The sequence below is a fragment of the Papilio machaon genome, chromosome 10 (genome assembly GCF_912999745.1).
Source record: "Papilio machaon chromosome 10, ilPapMach1.1, whole genome shotgun sequence".
In the NCBI taxonomy this organism is placed as follows: Eukaryota; Metazoa; Arthropoda; class Insecta; order Lepidoptera; family Papilionidae; genus Papilio; species Papilio machaon.
In genome coordinates this window covers 7,311,711-7,334,790 of record NC_059995.1, presented here as the reverse complement: position 1 = coordinate 7,334,790, position 23,080 = coordinate 7,311,711, and the positions used below count along the sequence as shown (strand labels likewise).

Here is a 23,080-nt window from a genome sequence, read left to right as displayed (position 1 = left end):
ACAACTGAAACATAATGTTAAACAAACTGACATTGACATTTTCATTTTCAGCAAAAAGTTAAACTGTTACACTAGACTATAACGTATTCCTTCCCCATTGTCTTCCAATCGTGCTAATTTTTTGTCTCAAGTTAATTTTGAACTGAACTCTTATTGTAAATCTAAAATTCAGGTGCTGTTTTCAGTAAAATATTGCTATAAGTGTTTTTCCACCGTCATGTGTTACCATAGTTTGTTGTTATTGGATGATTGGTTTGTAAAATGTTGATAATTTTAAATGACAACACATCACTAAAACTAGAAAAATGGCGTTCTGTACAGCTGTGGGTTGCGCAATTTATAAGTAAATGTGCACGAAAATCTTAATGAAATTTAATATTTTGTGTGTAATAAATACTGCTGACTTATAAAATGCTATTTCAAATTTATTAAGTGTGATAATCTTGTATAGTGTTGTGATATTGTTCATTAGCGCAAACCTGTCATGAACCGTGTATTTTTTGTGTTGTGATGTATTAAAAAGATAAATAATGAAACGAAAAATAATGTGGCTGTGTAAATAATGTAAAAATAATGGGTTTGCTATGGGTGATTTTATTTTCGGCCTCAACAGGCCTACTTTTGATACAAGGGTTACCTGTGAGGCCAACGCCGCAAGTCTACCCTCACGGTAAGTTACTAAAATAACATGTTTTTTAATTTATTTCTATTATTTTGCTTATTTTTTATTTGGCTTTCCAATGGAATAATTAAAAATATTTATTTAACTTAAATGCAAAAATGTAGTCTACATAAATCATTGGCTCGATCATTTTTTTTAAACATTTTTAGGGTAGATTTGAAATATCCCTTTTTCGTGGCAACTTAAGAAACTGGGTATCAATTTTTTTTTAACATATTTATCATATTTCTCTTTGAACATGTAACATGTGGAAATGTACTATGTTACATTTCAATGGTATAACATTATAATTTTGATAAATAACAGTTAAAATTCCCCAAATAATGTCACTTAGAGTCTTCTAGTCAAGTATGAAATAGTGTAATATTGACGTTGGAATTATTCACTTATTGGCTGACAATACATTATTATATACAATATTTTGTTGTTTGACTATACAAATCTAATATGCTACTTATTGGTCCCATACTTTGGTTTATAAAACAGTTGAACCTGCATATATGTGAAATCTCTATACAACCTCCATAAGTAAGAAGCATGGGTTAGAAGGAAACCTTTGGAATTGAGAAAAATATTGCAATTCCTAGGACTTATGCACTAATTTTGCAAAACTTTATACAAGCCATAGCATCTCCAGTCAAACACTTTTTCTCACTAAACTATAGCTAGCATTAGCTACACTTTACTCCATAATTTTTACAAAATAACTTAAGTTCAATACTATAATGTTCACTATGTATGAAATCTGAATATCCTCTCAATGTGGCTTGTTTTATTGACTTCAAATCAAAGAATACAGTTTAAACTATTTTCCAGGTACAAATGAAGCAGCAGTGTTAGAAGGATGGATGCCACAGGGGCTGTATATGTTACCAGTGCTGGCACTGGTGATCACAGCTCTTGGACTACTCTTTGGATGTACCTGGTGTTACAGACATAAAGACTGCAAGGTAGGAGTGCTTTTTTTATATAGATTATAAGAATGGCATGGTCATATAAATATGAAATATTCATGTTGGATAATCTGTTTGCAATATATCTTTTAGAAATAATTGTCTTGTAAGGGTGAATATACAATAGAGTATTTTCTCAAGCATTTTTATGTAATGTAACGTTTTGATAAATGATATGATCAGGTAAAAGCATAGTTACCAAAGCACGTCTGGTTCGTTAAAGGGTGATACACAACAACATATCATAGAGTGGCTCGTTTTGTTACAAGTAAATGCTCTAGTCTATACCCACCTTTAGAATAACTTTATTTAGTTATTATGAAAATAATTATAGTGTATATAATACCAGGTTTTTGTACACCTTACTGTTTACATGTAAGTGTTATATATTTTTGAGTAATGGATGATTAGTTAAAGTATTTAAAATCAAAAACACTTAAGTATATCTTAAGTTGAACTAAAAAAAACCTAAAAGTCATACAACAATAGAATCAATTATTTGGGCACCTGTAGAATATTTAATTAGTCAAATCCGGATAAGCAAAAACTGGATAAATGTGATACCTCTATCAGTGAGAGTCATTGTCCGGCCCTAATAAATAAGCGAGAAATTCAGGTTAGAAGGAGACCTCTATAAAATATTGCGGTCCCTTGAACTCTTGCTTAATCAGGTTTGATTGTATTTAGTAGTTATATTAAGTTGAAAGACAACTCCAAGTATCTATTATTATTCAATAGTTATTAAATAATTTTTCCTGCACATGAACAAGGGAAAGGAATTTTAATGTTGTTAATTTAAAACTCTTTATAATGTTTTATTATATGTTTGGATGATAATAATTCTTAATATTTTGTTTTGTTAAAAAACTGTGACTTTTTAAAAAAAGTATTGATTTCAAAATTCGGTGCGTATTTTTATAAAAGTCTTCAACCAGAGCTCTTCTATTTTATATAATTTACACTGAAAACGATCTACGGTCGCGTATAGAAAAAAAAATTGTAAAAATTTTACTAGTAAAAGTCATCATTACTTGAATTAGCAAAAAAAAATTGTGTTTCTTAAGAATATATCTACGAGACATGTATTGTTGTACTATTTTTTTGACTATTATAATATCCTTACTCAGTAAAAAGTAAAATCTACTACAAGGTAGGCCTGTAGGTCTTTTAGATTCCTTAGCAATTATTATAAGTTGCTATAATTACAGTAATGATGGGTTATGTAAGAACTCTATCTATAGGTTAGGACAGCTGGTGTCAATGAACTTGTCAATAAATATTTTATATAAATAAAAAAAAATCAAACACAATTTGTCGCACCATCACGTACACTGACGTAAAGCGTAAGCGTAATCTTCCGTTTTGCCTTCGTTGCAACTTGACTTTGTAAAAAATGTTTTCAGCTATTACATTATTTGCTCTGTACTTTATTTATTTGAAATAATAAAAAAGACAAGGCAGGAAACAAAAACTAATATCATATTTTACTTGGCAAGTATTTCTTGCATTGAAACTTTTCCGTATTGCTTTTTTATCATATACGGCGTGGACATGGAATGAATAAAAATAATCTGACCGAAATCAGTTTTCACGTGACTATGTTGAAGTTATTATAATGTAAAATAAATAAAAACTATAATTTATGGGTAGTAGTAATGAATATTTTGATCGACGAATAAAATACTGGTCTTCTGATGACGTATTTTATGATGCATTTATAAATATATAATTTTATTTATTCATATTTCGCTATGAAGATTTCCATCTGTTATTTCACTATTATTAAATTGCAAAGCCCTTTATTATTGCTCACCGATTCAAGGTAAATAGCCAAATAGTAGGTCCGTTTTGTAAATGTGTTTGTTTTAGTAAAAAAAAAATCATTTTTTGTGTCTGTTAAAAATGTAATAGTACATGAGGATATGTAACACGACATTTCTTTCCGTTAATCTTAATATATATAAATCTCGTGTCACAATGTTTGTCCGCAATGGACTCCTAAACCACTTAACCGATTATAATAAAATTCGCACACCATGTGCAGTTCGATCCAACTTGAGAGATAGGATAGTTTAAATCTCAAATTATAGTCGCAATTTTAATTTATTGCTAATTATTTGTCTGTTATTATTTGACAGTTACAATTATCTGTTAACTCCAAATGATTCTAACAGATGTCGATACCTTTCGACTGGGTTGAGTAAGTAATCAATAGATGGCGCTGCTATGGTAAATCTACGAACGTGTCATATAAGCTTATTAACTGCGCGCGGACGGAGTCGCGGGCGACAGCTAGTATTTATATATAAAACGTTTAAATATAGATTTTAATTAAGCATGTACAATCAGGGAATATAGCGGTGTTCCATTTTAAAAGCTACAGTCAATTGATCCGGACCCAGCTTTTATATGTATCTTTACGAAAAATGGTCGAACAGTCGTACACGGCAAAGAACTATTTTTTATCATCCCGTCGTTTGAGCTATTCACTGCTATCTAATTAGTTATTTGCATGAGAATGAGAAAAGAGACAGAAGAGGCTGAATTCGTCTTGTTGCAAGAAACAATTTTTCTGTAAGCGGAATAACGTGGTTTTCGGCGACTGTACTAAGGTTTTAATCTTCGTATTAGACAGTGTATTTTAAAAGTCTTATGTCTCGTATTTTTTCTGAATTTTTCCTTTGAATCTGCTCTAAAGGGCCAATGACGCACATTTTAACCTTTAATTGTTTTATATTATAAAAATAATATAATTCTTTGGAAAATTGTATGATGTTTCGAAGAACATTCCTTGTAAGGTATGCGAATAATTTAAATTTTTTCTCGGTGCCTCGGCCTCGTTAAACGAGAAATATCTTGTTTTTGTTAAGCAAAACAAAAGAAGAAAATGTTTAATATTAAATGGTCTCAAGCACAGTGTGGTGTGCACGGTTAAACCGTGAGTTCATACTGCTGAAAAACTTGTAACAACATATTGTTTTTTTAAGCCAAAATGCTATATATCGAAAAAAGGTTTTAAGTGCAATGCATTTACGTTATTGTGCAATAAATTAATATGAATATACATCGTACGCCCGATGGCAAGCGACGGCCGCTTTGAAACTGTAAACAGCGGAAGGAAGAAAAAAAGACGCCTTATTACCACCAACTGTTGTATTGAGTTACCGTAAAGTGGTAAGGTTCCTCCAACTCATTCATTACAACGTTGCAGCTGTTTTGATACAACTAATAGTTTCAGATCATCAATAGGTAGCTAGGATAACTAGCTTATTAAATTACAAGCTTTGAAATGACTGTCTCTAGCTTTCAATTTAAAAAAAAATATCAGCCCCAAAAAATTGTTCTTCAAAATCTTATTTACGAACTGCTTTTATTCTTGCATGTCTGAATTAATTTTTATAACATTAAATAAAGTGTATTTTAATTAAATAAACCCAATAGCTTCCATGTCGTGTTAGTGTTTGTAGACACGGGTTTGGCGTCGAGCAAATTCCATTACGAACAGGCGTTGTACAAAGTTTGCGAAGTTTCAAATTGCCCCGTACAGCTAAGGTTACCATTAACGATAATGTTTTTTTATCGGATTGTACTATTTTGTTATCTAGTGTGAGAAAAATTTATCATTTAGGGGGTTAAAGATGCTCTCAATATTATCAAGTTGTCATGCAAGATTTTAACGATTCTAACTTATTCTAATGCATTTATGAATTATGTTAGCTTTAAACCTTTATTTTTTTCTTTAGTCGTGCTTCTTGTTTTCTGGTTGTAAATGTTACCTCAACGTTTAAGGTATACATAAAACTTTTGCTACATTTAATACAACGGTCGGTACTCATATCAAAAAGGCAAGTAGTATCCCGTCCGGGCAATCCTGTCTCTGTGTGCATGCGTGTGTTCCTCACAGACGCACAAAAATGTGCACGCAATCAGCGGACGGCGCGGGGTCAGCGAACTGCGACAGTATCGCGCCCCACGTGGATCTGTCATATCATTGCCCATTTATGTCACCCTGGTAATTCGGTCATGTATCACATTTGTTTTTGATTGGATAGTTTGCTTCTTGAAGTTGTATGATTATAGGTTTTAGAAGGTTATATAATATTTATAATATAGTTCTATTTTGTGTTTTAAATTGGTTGATATGTCAACCAATCCATTCAACTGATTTTATTTATTAAATTTAATTCGCTGTCTAAATAGAATCGGAATACGGTGGGCGGTTGTGTACAATATTTTCACGTGGCTTCACACAGGCAAATATGTGCTATATCGATCACCTCGTCTGTATGTGACAAACATATGACTATGCGCCTATTTATATCTTTCACTTTTTACATTACGGTGATTAGTCGGTATCTTCGTGTAAACGTGGAATGTGATCATTCATACCTGCGTATTTTTTCTTTATACATTTTTTTGTTTTTAATACTTTCATCACAAATGTGAGTGACGGTTAGATAAATGTTACGTGTCGATAATTAAAAATTTAGTTAATAACTATTTATCTTTTTTTTCTTTATCTCACTCATATATTGTCGGACGCACTCGGATTTCACCTTCCATGTCGATCTGTCTCCATCATCTCACTTGTCTTCCCTCTTGATCATGTCACCTCCTACCTCTTCACACCTCTCCCCCTCCCACTCCACACTCATACTTAACGTTTTCCTCGCCACATGTGACGGAAGACAACGTCCTAGTCAAGACTAAGTAATAATGTAATAAATTTATTTTAAAATACTCAAGGTCGTGAAGTATTCATAATGTAAACGCAATGTCTCAAATATATCAGGAATATGCCAATCAGGAAAGCTTTATCACTACATTGGAGATCGGATGAATTGGGCAAAAGAGTTTTGTTATCACTCGATATAACTCAGAACAAGCACTCGCTCGAGTATTAATTACCGTCGGTGCTAATAAAAGTGATAGTCTGTCTGTTTATAAAGTCGTGAGTCAGCGACCACCTCGCGAGACGACCCAGACTTTGACGCAGCCTTGTAAACTAAACAAGGTTCTTTCTTACGTCAGTTATGACATACTGGATTATATTTTTTTTTTTGTGGTTTTTGTATTACTTGCACTGGATATCGTCCCTGGAATATACAAAATGATCTATATATATATAAAAGAAAGTCGTGTTAGTTACACTATTTATAACTCAAGAACGGCTGAATCGATTTAACTGAAAATTGGTGGGCAGGTAGCTTAGAACCAGGAAACGGAGATAGGATACTTTTTACCCCGTTTTCTATTTTTCATTCCGCGCGGACGGAGTCGCGGGTAAAAGCTAGTTTATGATAAATCAACAGAGGGAATATAAAAATGGGTAGAATTCTGTTTGTAGAGTTGATGTATGAAATGTTGGAAAGACATCTTATAACATCATGAATAACGGAACCAAGTAAAAATGTATGTAGAATAAACGGCCGCCCATCAAACGACCTCTATGTTAAAAAACGCAATTCTGCTTCAAAGGAATGTCAAATTTTAATTTAGTTAATAGCGCAGTGTAGGTAATGGACAGGGTGGATCCCAGGGCGCGCCATTGATTATGAAGAAAAATTAATACGCTTTTATATAGCGGTATCATTTCAAAGCTTGTCCTACTAAAAGTATCACTTTGCGCATCCAATTTATAAAAATTAGCACATAATTACAACAATGTAAGTATATAAATCTGAACCGGAACCTGTAATGTTTTCACCGTAATCTGTTAAATAAACAAAAGCGCGATTATAAATCACTGTAAGACTTTACAGTCAATTAAACTTACTGTACAATGCACGTGAATTACGGTTAATTGTATAATTTTTTTAATATGATTTTTAGATATGATAGTTGTAATCTGCTTTTGCACAATTTTAAAAGAAGACACATAATGTAATTAAAAAAATGAATTGCAGGAATAGCAAGCTTTTCTACTTGCTTTTCTATTGGTGATCGCCTGGCGAACCCTGTCCCAGATCGAAGGGACATGTAATTTTTATAAATTTTACTTTAATTTCCCCGAGGAGAAACCTAACTGTTTAATTTTAATATTGAACATTTTATTTAATAAGTAACTACTAACACAGAATATAATGCAAAGTAAAATTGATATAACTAAATAAAACACAATCCAGAATCTCAAGTATATATCATGTATATATCAAGTATATATCATGTCCTTTTGTCTGTCTGTCCGTGGTTTAGTTTGATACTTATATTGCTCTGTGTGGTATTTATGAATATAGAACATTGCATCAAAGACATTTAAGCCAAATAGCACGTAGACATGTCTCTATATGAATCTGAAAAGAGGAGGGTGGAATGCAATTTTCGAAATCTTGATCTGATTGAAGGTTTTGGAAAGGCTTTAAGTATTAAATTAAACGACTTCCAGAATATTCTAGATATTCCAGTATTGTAAGAAATATTAATAATTTCTTTATATCATAATGTGAAGAATTCATATACTTTTAAGGATGGAATTTAATTACATAGGCCAAAAATTTGCAATTTATTTATTTCCAAAACATTGTTCATGCCTGGCAAAGAAGTATCTTTGCTTGCTTTTATTTGATGTACTCCACGTGTCAATGCATCACCGCGTAGAATAGAACTTGGATGCGGTGCCAAATAAATGATGGTCTGATGAGTTATGTCCCCGGGCTGTCCCAGCTGCTCTGATTCATGATCGCGTTGTAATGGGCTAATTAGTACATGCGGATACTGACCCTAAGTACTAAGGCCTGTGGTGTTATATTACACCTCAACGTTATAACGTTTTATGTGAAGAAAATATTATATCCGAATTCCTGGGAGAAAAGTGGATTGTGGAGGTTCGTTGGCAACGCCAAATGGAGGTCCGTGATACCTACCCCCCTGGTCTCTGTCTACCCTTCTGGGTTACAGTTGTGAGTTGTGTGTGTGTCTTAATTATTTGTTTATCATTTTTCGTAACTCTCATTGATTTTTGTTTCAATGCTAACGTATGCATGTGTTTATAAGTATTTGTAACACCTTTGAAAGAGGCGTAGAGAACAATATGTAACTGTTGAATTATTTCTTATTTTATGGATAAGATGAAATCCGTATTATCCAAAGAGGTACCCATTTTAATTAAAATTCTCCTTGTTGAAAGCTTTTACGTACTCAGCGGATTCGCTCAATGGATTCTGAAGCCCTAAATTAAAACCCCTAGACTACGTCTGAGACGATTACACGAGTATGTAACGTGTTATACAAATTTCAACCTTATGAAGTGACGTAAAACGTTTTGATTTCATTGCGTAGTTGTGTTAGTGTGACTGTCAATGCAGTAGGCGCTATGGCGCTACATCTTGGCACCGAGCCCGATGCGGGTCGCAGTTAGATGATCTGCAAACAACTTCATATCTCAGCGGCTCTTCAGAGTTACTCTGACAAAGATACGGATACAATACTGACTTGTTGACCTAGCGAATTTAGTTTCACAAAAAATATAACGACGACTTGCATAATATATATTATATATTTTTTATATATTTGACATTTATAGCATAAATCCTTACACTTAGCCTTAAAACTTTAAACGGTAATGTAAGTTAAATCTTTGAATATATATCTCTTAGTTTTATTACATATCTTTGCAATTTTTAGGTTGACAATAGGCAGATTTATCTCGTTATTATGTTAGTTATGAGTAACCTTCGTCAACGTAATTGTCTGCTTGAATGTCACGCCTTCGACTGAATAAACGGATCGCGGTTACACAGGTCGTTTACACACTGGAGCCTAGAAATTAGGTTCATAAAATGGGTTGATTTTTTATGTAAAATATTAGCATTTATCAGATCATTTTAACTAAGCTCTTTTATTGTGTTAGAATATGATTCGAACGTACGTGGTCGTTGTTCAAATATCTGATTATCTAGTACTAATGTTTGTGACAATACCTTCATATCATCATCGTCAATTTTGGCAAAATTAGTATGAGATTTTTGGTGTACTTTATACCCTATAGGCGCCTGAAAATTTGCCACTTTTGAATGTGATTCTAAAGGACAATGGGCAAATTTGTATGGAGTCTGGGCTAAATGCTCAACAGTGATGAAACCATTTGAAAGATTATGGGGTGTTATTTAATTCATACTATGGCAGCCATGTCGAAATCGAGTGCGAACATGGTGTTTTCGAGCATTCAAAAATATAATAATTACTATGGGAGTTAGTAGCATTAGCGTGTTGTGTTTTATATTTAAGAGAGAAAAAACAACATGTTTGTTTGTTTATTGCTTTATTATCATTTATTACATAGATTTAAACATTTTTTTCGAACTACAATAATATTTGTTACATTTAATAAAATCTGTTACATTTTTGTTTTTTTACCGAAACAAAAATGTAACAGATGTTTGTATATTATTAAAATATTATTGTAGTTCGAAAAAAATGTTTAAATCTATGTAATAAATGATAATAAAGCAATAAACAAACAAACATGTTTTTTCTCTCTTAAATATAAAACAACACGCTAATGCTACTAACTCCCATAGTAATTATTATATTTTTGAATGCTCGAAAACACCATGTTCGCACTCGATTTCGACATGGCTGCCATAGTATGAATTAAATAACACCCCATATTCTTTCAAATGGCATGGGTTTCATCACTGTTGAGATGTTGGCCCAAAATGCCCATTGTCCTTTAACTACATACAGTCAAAACCGTTTATGGCGACATCGTTTAGAACAACATACCGGTTAAATTGACCAAAATCAAAGGTCCTGGCTGAATGTTATATACATATCTTTCCTATTAATACCTGTCACCGGTTGTTACAACTATCGGTTTTTACGACTCAATATGAGTAGTCCCTTCGATGTCGTTATAACAGATTTTGACTGTATTTTTAGATTTGAGATTAACATCTTCTGAGTCATTTTGGTTACATCTTAATTAGTCACTTTTAATCTGGCCAGTTATCTTGAAATTTTTGAGCATTAATCATTATGTGTAAACAATTTTTGACTGTCCGTAAAATACGTCAGTTGGGGAAGGTCACGACAGAAGACATGCTGGTTGTTCGTAAGTTATATTGGAGTACTTGATTGAGTGTAAGATTCTCACTTATCACGCCTTTGTCACGTTCAAGTAAATCCCAAAATCCCCGCGTCGACTCTCCTATTAGAATAATCACGTAATCATATGATAAAGGTTATAGCATTTTTGTAGTGTTGTTGTAACAGTATATTTTTTCCATAGATTTAAACGAAAACAAGCTGAGTCATATTTAATATTTAACATCGTGTTTTCGCATATTAGTGATGTTTGATATGGATGAACCTTAACAAAAGCATGTATAAATACTGATTACCTCTTTCCCTTTATCGAGGTAGGTGAAATACTTTTGTTGCTAAGTATCTTATAAATTTGTTAATATCATATTCAACCTTTGTCAGTCCACTATTGGACGTCGGTTTTTCACAACATATAAGTAATTTAAAAATCCCATTATAAACCTAGACGTTTTCTAGCTTTGAAAAAAGGTAATTGTCGTTTGTCTCGAAAGCAAAATGACTCTGTGAGGAGTGCGCACCCTCCGACACTCCGTCCCCTACCACTCACAGAGTATTGCATCTTAAGAGTGCTCTGTGGCGTAGTACTCACAAACCTGCCATTACTATGCAAAACTTAGAATTCCAACGCTAAAAACTTAGGCCTCGAACGCCAAGTGACTACAACAATGAGACGGTAACAACCGTTAACTTCACGGACATGACGCTCCGTGATTTGTTGATTTATCCGTCACGACTTTATCAATATAAACAGACACTCTCACGCTTAACGTTTAAAGGTGGGATAGGCTTATAAAGATAGCGGACATTCAAAAATCTTTTCGCATCATCCATATACTTAATTTGTCTTTCACGCGGATCCTTCTTACCGAAGAACATAAATAATAGGAGTTAATTTCGTAGACGTAGCGTAAAAGGCAGACTGCATATCTTGGAGATATTGTATTTCATTTATACACCGACTTAAAGCCAGACATCATTTGATAAGTTCCTTGGTTTACAATTACCTGGATGCTTTACAATGGCTTCTTTAAGCTGACGGAAGTTTTCAACTCGAAGAAGCGTTTTTAAACTCAAAACCTTTGTAGTGTTTAAAATAAACTAGCTTTTACCCGCGAATCCGTCCGCGCGGAATAAAAAAAAAAGAAAACGGGGTAAAAATTATCCTACGTCCGTTTCCTGGTTCTAAGCTACCTGCCCACCAATTTTCAGTCAAATCGATTCAGCCGTTCTTGAGTTATAAATAGTGTAACTAACACGACTTTCTTTTATATATATATATAAGATGTGACATTTTGGTGGTGGTTATTTTATAGGTTATTAGGGACACTGCAAAATTTCACTAGATTAATGATATTAACCAGAGACGAGTTTACAGTTATCATTATGTTCGTAATTCCAAATATTACCGTTAGAAACTATGTAATTCGATATATTCTTTGTTATTAAATTATTAAAATGTAAAATTATTTCTTTGAATAGATTCTATCTTGTATTGGCACATTCGCCTAAGCCATTGTTCTGTTCGATGTTTACGAAGTGCATTGTACACCAATGATGCAGATGACGAAATGTGTTTATCGTATCGCCATTCATCGATCATTCCATTCATCACTCGATTAATTATCGACGTTACAGTCGTTCGAGAAACTGGACATTATGTACAGCGTCTACATTTTTATTTTAATACGGATTCAATGAGCAACTTAAAAAATGGTACGTTATGATTGTGTTTGTGTGAATGTATTGCATTAGTTTTACGGTGAGTTTTTATTACTCTTCGGTAAGTAACAACGTTTGCTAAATTTAATTACTTATTGAGATTGGTTAAATGGTAATGCACCTCACACGGTTCTCTCATAAATTACATATTTGTATTTACTTAGATGTTGTAAAATAATTTCTATTGTAATAGCAAAAAATCACATATTTCTTTTATCGCAGTCTCTTTATATAAACTTATTTATTTCAATATAATAAGTAGTCTATGTGTTCTTCCAGACTATGTTCTACATCTGTGCCAAATTTCATTGATATCCGTTGAGCCGTTACGGAGATACCTTCAAACAAACAAACATCCATCCATTTAAACCAGTGATTGTCAAACTTATTTCTTTCACCGCCCCCTTTGAAAATCAATTATATTTTAGAGCCCCCTAATTTATATTCAGCCCTAAAACTAAAAAACCACAATTTCATTAATTTCAATGCCACCCATTTTTTTTGGGCCTCTTATCGCCCCCTCCTAGGTTTCAAACGCCTCTAAGGGGGCGTTATCGCCCACTTTGGGAAACATTGATTTAAACTTTCACATTTATAATATAAGTAAGATTTCCTAAAGCCTAGTTCTACGTCTACAGTTAATAATAGTATATGTTTCATGTTTTAAAAATTTATAATTTTTAAGAGGTACAAAAAGTTGAAAAAGTCTTGTACAATTATTTTGCAGCCAGTGTATCTGAGAATCCGTATTCCACGCGAGTACCGTCACAATTCGCATGAGCAGTACCTAATCAGAGTGCTTGTGAAAACACGCGATTTGGCTAACAGATTCGCGTATACATAGTGATGAGACTGCAATCCATAGGCGAGACAAGATGATATTTAGAACCCTAGATGACGAATAGTTTTTTTAAACTAATCCTTTCAATTTGAAGTCTAATTCTCTGTGTACCCTTAAATTTGTCCTATAACTGACGAACTAAGTATAGGCTTAATTCTTTACGCTTGACTACACCATTATTGCAGTTAACGCTAACAATTTTAACTGTTAAAATACACACAGTAGTTTTTTGAAAAACTACTAATTTCATGATTACATGAAAATGAGAAAACGTCATATTTTATTAATTCAAATGGATACGAAATGTGTGTGTAAAACAGTGTATAATAAGTTTTTTTTATCTGTCACCTTTCAATAGGCTGTTGGGAAATAAAAAATTATATTTATCGATATATTTAATCATACTTCACTAGACCCCTCTTAACGAGACGGCGCCAAGATTCTTGGACTTTGCACTACATTCGCATGTTTTACATATTACGTGTTTCACTAGGTGCGAACTACCGATGAAGATTTTTTAAGAGTACCTACTTTTTTACATTCTCGTAAAAATTTATGAGTAATGAATTTTTTTCCAGCGAAGTTTTTTCTTTGTCCCTTTATGTATTCGGTAACTCATTTTATTAAAGGGCTGTAACTTAAAGACTAAACGGAAATATATTGAAAGAGGAGCCCTCGGAGAAAATACTAATCAATTCAATAACGTCTTCCGGATCATCTGTTAGGGACCTGAGGGAGGGGTTTCAATGTCTTCGTTGGACCTTATGTAGTTAACTACATATTACCTAAGTCACTAACGGTTACTATAGGTCACTTTAGTTTTAATATACCGCTTAAGTAACTATATAATGTGTCTGAGTTTGGCAGCTAGTTATATATTTTTGAGGAAAATGCAGAATCGTATGCTGCATATATGTTACTTTTTACTTATTTATGCTGTTTTTATTTTTATAATTTCGAAATATTGTGACACATTAACTACCGATTCCTTTAGTTCAAATTACATGTACAACGAATACTATTTACTTTGTTGAATTTACACAGCAGGTAAAAAAGTATTGCACATAATAGACACATGACGTCATACCACGCAGTGCAAGTACCATACACGGTCAAGGTCACACGTAAAAGATGTGTGTATAATATTGTGGATTGCAATAGAACTAATCTAACATTTCGAACCCAGTAAATAGAGAAATAACAATCTATTCGACTTCCAATGCAATGTATTGGACAGACTTGACCGTAGAATCTCTTTCCCGTGGTTGAGCCTGATTTTTACCTTACCTTACTCCGTTAGCCGATTTTATCCTCCCCATTTAATATGTTCCCTCCTCTTTACTGAATAAAATCTAATGCGATTGGTTCTCGAAATCTCCAGAAAAATCCACTAGGATCCTGTAAACACCTTTCGATTACCTAGCAATCTAATTTGGCGAACCCTAGAGATACATCGCGTTGCATGCCCGTGCGCAGTAGCTTGTGACTCACAGTCGTCACGCGCTCGCTAATTGCGCTTGTCCGTTTGTACGCGTTGTATTAATAAAAGGAGCTCTTTTAGTCAGCGAACTGATGCCCGTCTGAATATTTAATGGATCAGTCCGCATATTAAATACATAATACGTGACTGATTACCAACGAAGTACTAATTGCATTATGATGTATGTGCTGTTGCTGTTTATGTACTATGAGATTTGTAATGAATTATTGCTGTAATTAGGATGATGTACACTCAAAGATTTTATTTAGAAATCCTGCTCGTGTAATTGCAATCTTATATATCATTCATCGTTTTCTTGATTTAAATTTCATTTATAACTAATAATTTTCGTCGGCACCATTGCAAATCTTGGAATGTTATTACAGGAAGCGCATTCAACATAAAATTTACCTCAAACCGATCTGAGACATAAAGCTATTTTTAACACACATATGATTGTAAATTTTAATAACAATTACGTAAAGCTTTGTTTGAACGAATCTTATTATTGAGACAAGTTATCATTTCATACGATACAAGGCCAACAGATATTTATCATTGCAAAGAGATGTAAAGATATGAACTTATCTAAAGCAGAGCAAACAAAGATGTTCTCGCATCTCTCGAGAGGGCGTGGTGATTGTTATCAAAATATACCACGCCTGCGCAATGCAATGTTTATTAGGCTGATGTCACACTAGCAACTTTCGAGATACATAGTTAAGATCAAAAATAATTTAATTTTTTACTTGAAATAAAAGTATAGATGGATTGTATGAAAAAGCACTTGCGTAAGAAGAGAGTGAACAGATATGAAGGCTGATGGAGATATATGAAAGAGAAGTACATACTAAGTCGTGTGACTTGAGCATCGTCCTTGTAAGTAGATTATTTTAGAGTTGATTAATTTCATCTATTTTATGTTTCAAAATCATATAATGAGTTACGAGATCGATAGAAATCTTATTGTTTTTTTTTTATTTTACATGGAAATTGTTCCACATTTAGTTACAAATTAATGTTAATTTTTTTATCGTCTTTCACTGAGTCATTGCACAGGAAGTAAAAGGGACTTTTCACTTCCGTTGTAAGTTATTAAGCCGGCATATGTTGCGGAGCTCACCTACATTGTTTAGCCTGTCGTTCATTGAGAGCACATTGTAATCATTGATCTGCAATTGAATCGGGTGACGTCACAGTGTAAACACGCTCGTTGTCGATTGATTGAATTACACAAATTATATCAACGTCATATATAGCATATAAGATAAAAAGGGTAATAGCTGTATTTAAATTTAAACGTAAATTTACTAAGTAATTTATATATTTATCTTTGATATTTTTGTTGCCGAGAGACACTTTTTTAACAGAATTTTCCGATTAAAGTTTAAAGTCCGTGAGGCTTTTACCTTATTCATAGATATACTATCCTTTGGAGGCAAAACACGTCGACTGATCTTGAAGAGTGACATATCATTCCGTTCGTATTTTTCCACGGAATGCCATAGGGGTGCCATCAGTCGGATATCTTGATTTTTTTTACTACTTGTATGTTGCAGGTATTTATTATGAAAAGCTGCGCATTTGTTTGATTCGTGATTAAGGATGCATATGAATACCAAACATGTGACGTTTGCGCACTTGCCTTTATGACTAATTCAATTATTTTTATATTTTCCACTTAGTCATATGTTAAATTGTTTTCGTTGCTCAATTGTTTATTTTACGGATCTTATTTAAGGTCTTAGTTCTCATTATGATCGTGATTAGAAAGGTCACTTTGATGATAACGAACTTAACAAAGAGTAATACGACCACATTGTTGTAGTTTTATTGACATTCTTCGTGGAAAGATTGTCTTATTGTTTCGCTCGCTCAAATATAATTGTTAGTTTATTGAATTTACGCCAATTAAGCTTAAGCAAGAGATGAGCGGAAACAGTTTATTTGGTTATTCAATTGAAGATCTCTACGAGATGTCTGGTCAACCCAGCAACTTATAGAAAACTTAACTTGTTAAAGCTGAAAGCTATTTCTAAATTTAAAGTTAGAACCATAGTACCTATAGCAAATACAATAGACTCGTAGTCATGTCATAGGTTTGGTTAAGGAATTTCTAATTCTCAAAATAAAAAAAATACTTATAAAAAATTGCTTAATACCAAACTTTATGTAAAACTGCATCCAAAGTGTGCATCAGCATAAATTCGAGTTCACTGAGTTTTTCTCATCAAAGAGCTCGCTCGATGCAGTATTCTTGCGTTCACACTGCAGCGACCTCTGTCAAATGTACGTTGACCTTTTTAATCCCGCTAAAGAGTTTTGCGAGCGCCCCTTCACTATTATACTCTTTAAAATTGCCATCATAATGCAATCAGCTTAAAAGCTCGGTGTTACATGGCCCGGGAGATAGCGGAATATTCATTTTGAGTCGTGTTTAAATTATTAATTAGCAAGTATTTTTTATTGTCTTTTTTTAAGTAAATTTTATCTTTAAATGAGTGTCTTTATTAAAAAAAACTGAAAGCTAGCGACTTTTTAATTTTACGAGAGAGATTATTCCCTCTCTATTGATAGGATGAGTATCGGATGACTTGACAGTCTTAATATAATAGTAATAATAATAATAAGCCTTTTTTATTTCCATATTTACAATTGCGTTTTGTTAGTATTGTTAGTTTTAAAGTTATTAGTATTGTTGGTCTGTTATATTCAAATATGGATCCCACTTTTAGTAAAGGCCGCTTGTTTCACTCTCAGCAAAAACAGAACAGCGTGGAAGAAAATGGACAGTCTTAATATAGAGAAAAATAATATACTACCAAAGACAATAAAATAGATAGATGAGAGAACAGATTGCCAGAAACAAAAGACCAGGTCCAATAAAATACCTAATAACCATCCACAGTATATTGTCCCTTTAAAGACCTGTGACTTTTCTACTGTGAAAAATATTTGCTTTCTACGAACAGTGATCGGGGTACTCGGTGCTAAGTGGCGGACTCGCAGGCTCGAGGAGGGCTCTTGAAGTGATCCATTTCCACCGCATTGTTCATGCTTCTACCCTTGCTATCTACATCGTATCATCCACTCGGCACAAATATTGACCTCGTAGGAAATTGATCTTTTTAACCGGCTTCAAAAAGGAGAATTTTCTCAATTCGTCAGTAATTTTTATAATTTCTACTTTATGCTGGTGGTACTTTTTGTTAACATTACCATAATTAATTTTAAGGTAAGGTAACTGGAGAATTTTTTTTTTCGTCTTTCTGTTATTTTATGTCGTGACTTGAAGCCAAATGAAAACTAAAAGCCAGTATCATTAGGTTTATGATGTAGACCACATTTTCATATTTTCAACTGCTGGCAAGTTGGAAAGGATTAAACATACTCGAAAACGAGAAGACCTCATTAAAATTACCATCGAATGAATGGATGCAGAAATATAATATTTTATAGATGTTTATACCATAACTATTTAAGCGTACCTTTCGTAGCTCTATTTAACTGAAAATTTGGAACGGTAATGATATTGTTTTTTTTTCTTCTAAGACTACCAATATTTAATTTATCAAAATCTATCTATATATATAAAAGAAAATCGTGTTAGTTACACCATTTATAACTCAAGAACGGCTGAAACGATCTGATTGAAAATTGGTGGGCAGGTAGCTTAGAACCAGGAAACGGACATAGGATAATTTTTACCCCGTTTTCTATTTTTTATTCCGCTCGGACGGAGTCGCGGTTAAAAGCTAGTATGTTACAACATTATTTTTGCTTACAATACCTCAGTAGACACTTCTTAAAAATCAAAAAAAGTTATGACAGTACAATATTTGTATTCTCAGAATGCGAAATGCATTTCTCGGTTGATGTACACACATGAATTCCAAACGAAAATAGAGAGCAATATTAATGACATTGTATTGCTGCCAAAATTGTTGGGATAGCTTGGTGGGCATTGACGTTCTTTTAAATTTAACGGTTTACAATTCACAGGTCGGCGTGGAGAGAAACATTCTCAGATATAGCACGTGTCGATACGAACAAGTATATCTATGAAATATGTATGTACATATTGCGCTTGCACAGTTGATGTCATGTTTAAATACGAGTACCGGGAGACCGGTTATGACAACGTCACCAAATTACACTATGCATTCGTAAATAACATTTTAACCTTATTAATGTACTGTGTTTTTAAACCGTTCAGATTCATATGTTCTTACTTATATTAAAATTATAAATGCAAATGTTTACATGGATTATGGATGTTTCTTTGAAGGTATCGCCGGAATCGGATCTTGATGAAATTTGGCACAGATATAGAACATAGTCTGGAAGAACACATAGGCTACTATTTTTTTTTTTTAATTACGTGCGGACGTAGTCGCGGGCGACAGCTAGTCAACACATTAAAACTAACAAACATATACCCAACAATCAGTGTCATAAATTAAAACCATGTAAGGCGAAAAATTCGAAATCAGTGCAGTGATTTTTTAACTCACGACCAATAAGAAAACTATGCTCCATTAATTTTATAGTGCTTAAAGTGCTCAGCATCGTTAAAACAACAAAGTTTTTAACTACCAATTTAAATTAGGTTACCTATAAACATAGTATTCGTTTGGCTACTTTGTTATACGTTAATGACTACCAAAATAACTTTGTAACATAATGGCGATAAACTCGATTTTGCCTTTCTGTATTCTAACTATTTACAGTTGTATTCCACAATCTAATCAATGGTGGAAATCGTATTGTGCGCGTATCCGAACGTAGCCATAAAGCGGTTTACTGTTCCATTGTGAGTTGACATTGCCTCTACTCGTGAACATCGTTCCCGCCAATTGTCAGCCATTGTTGCTGCAGAATGGCCCCGGCCCACATGCCGATTGGGTAATACTACCTTATCTCTAATGGAATCAATGAATGTGTAATTCTGATTTAGAAATAAGAATGATTTACACTATGCAGCTTTGAATGTACGCGACATAAATTTGAAGTAGGAACGCAAATTAACAATGTTAAATGACTTCAAACTTGTTAATTATTACCAGTATTTTTGTAGGAGAGCTCCAACTAGGAGAAAGTATCAAATATGAGAGGTCAGTAAGAGCGAAATAGTATAATAATATAGATGTACTAGCTGTCGCCCGCGACTCCGTCCGCGCGCAGTTAAAAAAAAAATGAAAAATAGATGTTGGCCGATTCTCAGACCTACTGAATATGCTCACAAAATTTCATGAGAATAGGTCAAGCCGTTTCGGAGGAGTACGGTGACGAAAACTGTGACACGAGAATTTTATATATTAGATTTACGGCTCTCCACTGCTTAAATGGACCAAAAAGGATATGTTAAAATTACATTGATAAAGCGAAGTACTGATATGGATGTTGACTTCGTAAAATTTGAAACAATTCATAAACTCTTCATAGTCTGGTTTCGGGCAGATCTCTTATGAGATCTCTAATAGATATAACTCTTTTCATCGGTTGGATCGATTTAAATCACATAACGATGCACCCGTATTAGACATGCTTGAGACATTGCTCAGTTCTCGCGTGCCGGTCTCTTAGCGATGGTGCTAATATCATATTGAAGTGGTTTCCGCTCGTTAAAGCTCCTACGTCCCGTTTATTCAACGAAGGCGGCTATTTTTATACTATTCATACCTATTAAACTAAATACATTTTTTTAATTTGTTTTAATATTTAAAACAGACAGATTATCCAAATATGAATAGAAAAAAAACTATGAACGATTTGTGTGAGCAGTTTTATTGCCACTATATTACATTGACGTATAGACGTTTTGTTCATAATATGGCAATCTACCAATTAGAGGATTTATTATGTGCTATTAAAAATATATTGCTCACAAGAATTAATTTGTAGTTGAATTTTCCTACTAACATTTTTGCAATACATTGTATGTATCTTGGTAATTTAAATTTTGTATTCAATGTATTATAATTATTAAAACATAGTTTTTAAAGATACAAAACATTATTACTATCTGGAGACTTTCGATACGTGAAATTTTTCTAACAAATGCGAAATGTAAGTTAAAGTTCTTATCATAGTATGTGTTGTTACGTGCTAATTATGATTACTACATAGTTGTTTTTCTGTATTGTCGACAGCCGAACGAAGGAGCAGACAATCAGGTAGCACTAATTCGCACGCTGATGACGTGACTTGTGTTGTGTTGTGCTTGCCTTGCCTTGTTTTGTGTTGACACAGATGCTTGCTAGAACTTCGTATACTATGTATTGCTGATAATTGTCACCCGTCCAATAATTCTTACGTTTTTAAATGTTATTAATGATTTTTAAATTTTAATTCATCTTAAATGTTATATTGTGCGATGCTTTTGATGTATTTGTGTCGCTATTAGGTATATAATTGAATTTAATATTTAATGCTAGTAAGCTTTTGTTTTGTACCGGGGCTTTCTTACTTTACTAGTTTTCTTAAGTGCAAATAATAATGCATGATTTGTGTGCTCTAAATTTGATACATTTTTGGAGGGCTTTTTTTATTTTTGCACTGAATTTGTCGTTGGGTTTAAGTTACATTAGTGTTTGGTAATTTTGTTTTCTTTGGTTATAGTTATTAGTGATGTAGTAGGTTAATATATTAAAATTACGTTATGTAACTGCATTAACCGTTTGGTTTTTTTACTAGATTATATTTTTTGTTCATTAACTAACTAACAACCCTCATTAGTTAGTTAATGAACAAAAAATATTTTTTATACACTTCTGACTTCAATTTGTTAAACAATTCAATTGAAGTTATTATAAAGTTTTTTGAATAAAAAAGACTGGGTCTATATTTTTCAATTTATTTCTCATTCATTGAATACTATAATTATGTGTTAACAACCTTTAGCATAAATCTTGCTACACACTAAACCGTTCAACACCCACAGTTGTTCGCGCCGACCGCAAGCCTGCACAATGCGCGCCCGCCGCCCGATGCCGTGTTCTCGGAGCCGGTCAATAACAACATCAGCGAAGACAACAACAATGGCCCGATCTCACTACGTGAGATGCAGAACATTGCCAACAACAACGCGGCAGCGTACATCGTCAGTGAGAACGAGGAGCGCAACAGGATAAGCCGAGAATCGGTTGTCGAATTTGAACCACTGCCTGCGGACTTGCGAGTCATTGATCCACTGGAAAGATGCGCTGATTGGTTCGGTTAGTATGGGAATTATTGTAAAAATTTGAGTTAGAGTCGTTTTGTAAATGGCCATGCATCGTGAAAGTACTGAAATGTATTTTAACTATTTTAAAAGAAAAATTGATGAAGTAGCTTAGCTGTAACCAAACGTTACCTTAACTACACAAACAAATTCACAGTTTGTCTCTGATTCTTCCTTTACAATGCATGTACAGTTACTGAAAGGGATAAGTTTATTGCATAAACTTACTGTATAGTTGTCGTCAGTTGAAAACGACTGTGTTACGGTACTCTGTTGCATTTCCTATTACGTCTTACATATTTATAGACAAGTTATTGTGTATTCAATAGAGTTGAATTCAATATGTAGTTGTTGGTTACCTCGTCCGCAAGGTTCAAGGGGCACTCGTAATATTTTCCGGGTCTTCGATTCGAATTCTTGTTACTGTGTACAAAATATATACCCTTTATTAGAATAGAATGATTGAATTAAAAACGATTAAACAAGCTTCTGCCAATTTTTATTTGCCCAGTATTATTTCTAAAACGATTCTATGCTTTTTCGTTCCAGGTGGTGAAGATTTGTCCAGGAATCGTCTGCAGTACCTGCGTGAAATTGGTAGAGGATGGTTTGGCAGGGTAGGTTGAAATATTTTAATATCAATATATATATCCGCGCGCAGTTAAAAAAAAACAAAATGAAAAATAGATATTGGCCCATTCTCAGACCTACTGAATATGCTCACAAAATTTCATGAGAATCGGTCAAGCCGTTTTGGAGGAGTACGGGAACGAAAACTGTAACACGAGAATTTTATATATTAGATATGTCACTACAGTTTAGGCATATAGGTTTCCTAAACCGATTCGATAATGGCGATTTCTTTGTATTAAAAACTGGTTGAATATCTGTAATTTTTTTTTTCACCAAATAATTGAGATATATTTTATTTACAGGTGGTTGAGGGTGAATTGGACAACACAAGCACATCAGTAGCGGTCAAGATTCTCAACCAGAATGCAAGTTTGGAAGACAAGGCTCGGTTCTTAGATGAAGCGAAGATATACAGGGACTCGAGACATGAGAACATACTAGGATTCGTCGCTAAATGCCTGCAGGAAGACCCCTGGATATTGCTGTTTGAACTTTGCTCTATCGT

General features: G+C 33.4%; 1 protein-coding gene across 1 annotated transcript in view; it reads left to right on the top strand.

Annotated features, from left to right (window-relative positions):
• Positions 1 to 292: 292 nt before the first annotated feature.
• LOC106718200 overlaps positions 293 to 23,080 on the top strand; it is a 35,089-nt gene continuing 12,301 nt past the window's right edge. The window contains exons 1-6 of the mRNA XM_045679878.1: positions 293 to 670; positions 1,499 to 1,632; positions 20,873 to 20,896; positions 21,664 to 21,937; positions 22,492 to 22,559; positions 22,878 to 23,078. Coding sequence (XP_045535834.1) covers positions 574 to 670; positions 1,499 to 1,632; positions 20,873 to 20,896; positions 21,664 to 21,937; positions 22,492 to 22,559; positions 22,878 to 23,078 — 798 coding nt within the window. The 5' untranslated portion in view covers positions 293 to 573. The remainder of the gene's footprint in view (positions 671 to 1,498; positions 1,633 to 20,872; positions 20,897 to 21,663; positions 21,938 to 22,491; positions 22,560 to 22,877; positions 23,079 to 23,080) is intronic.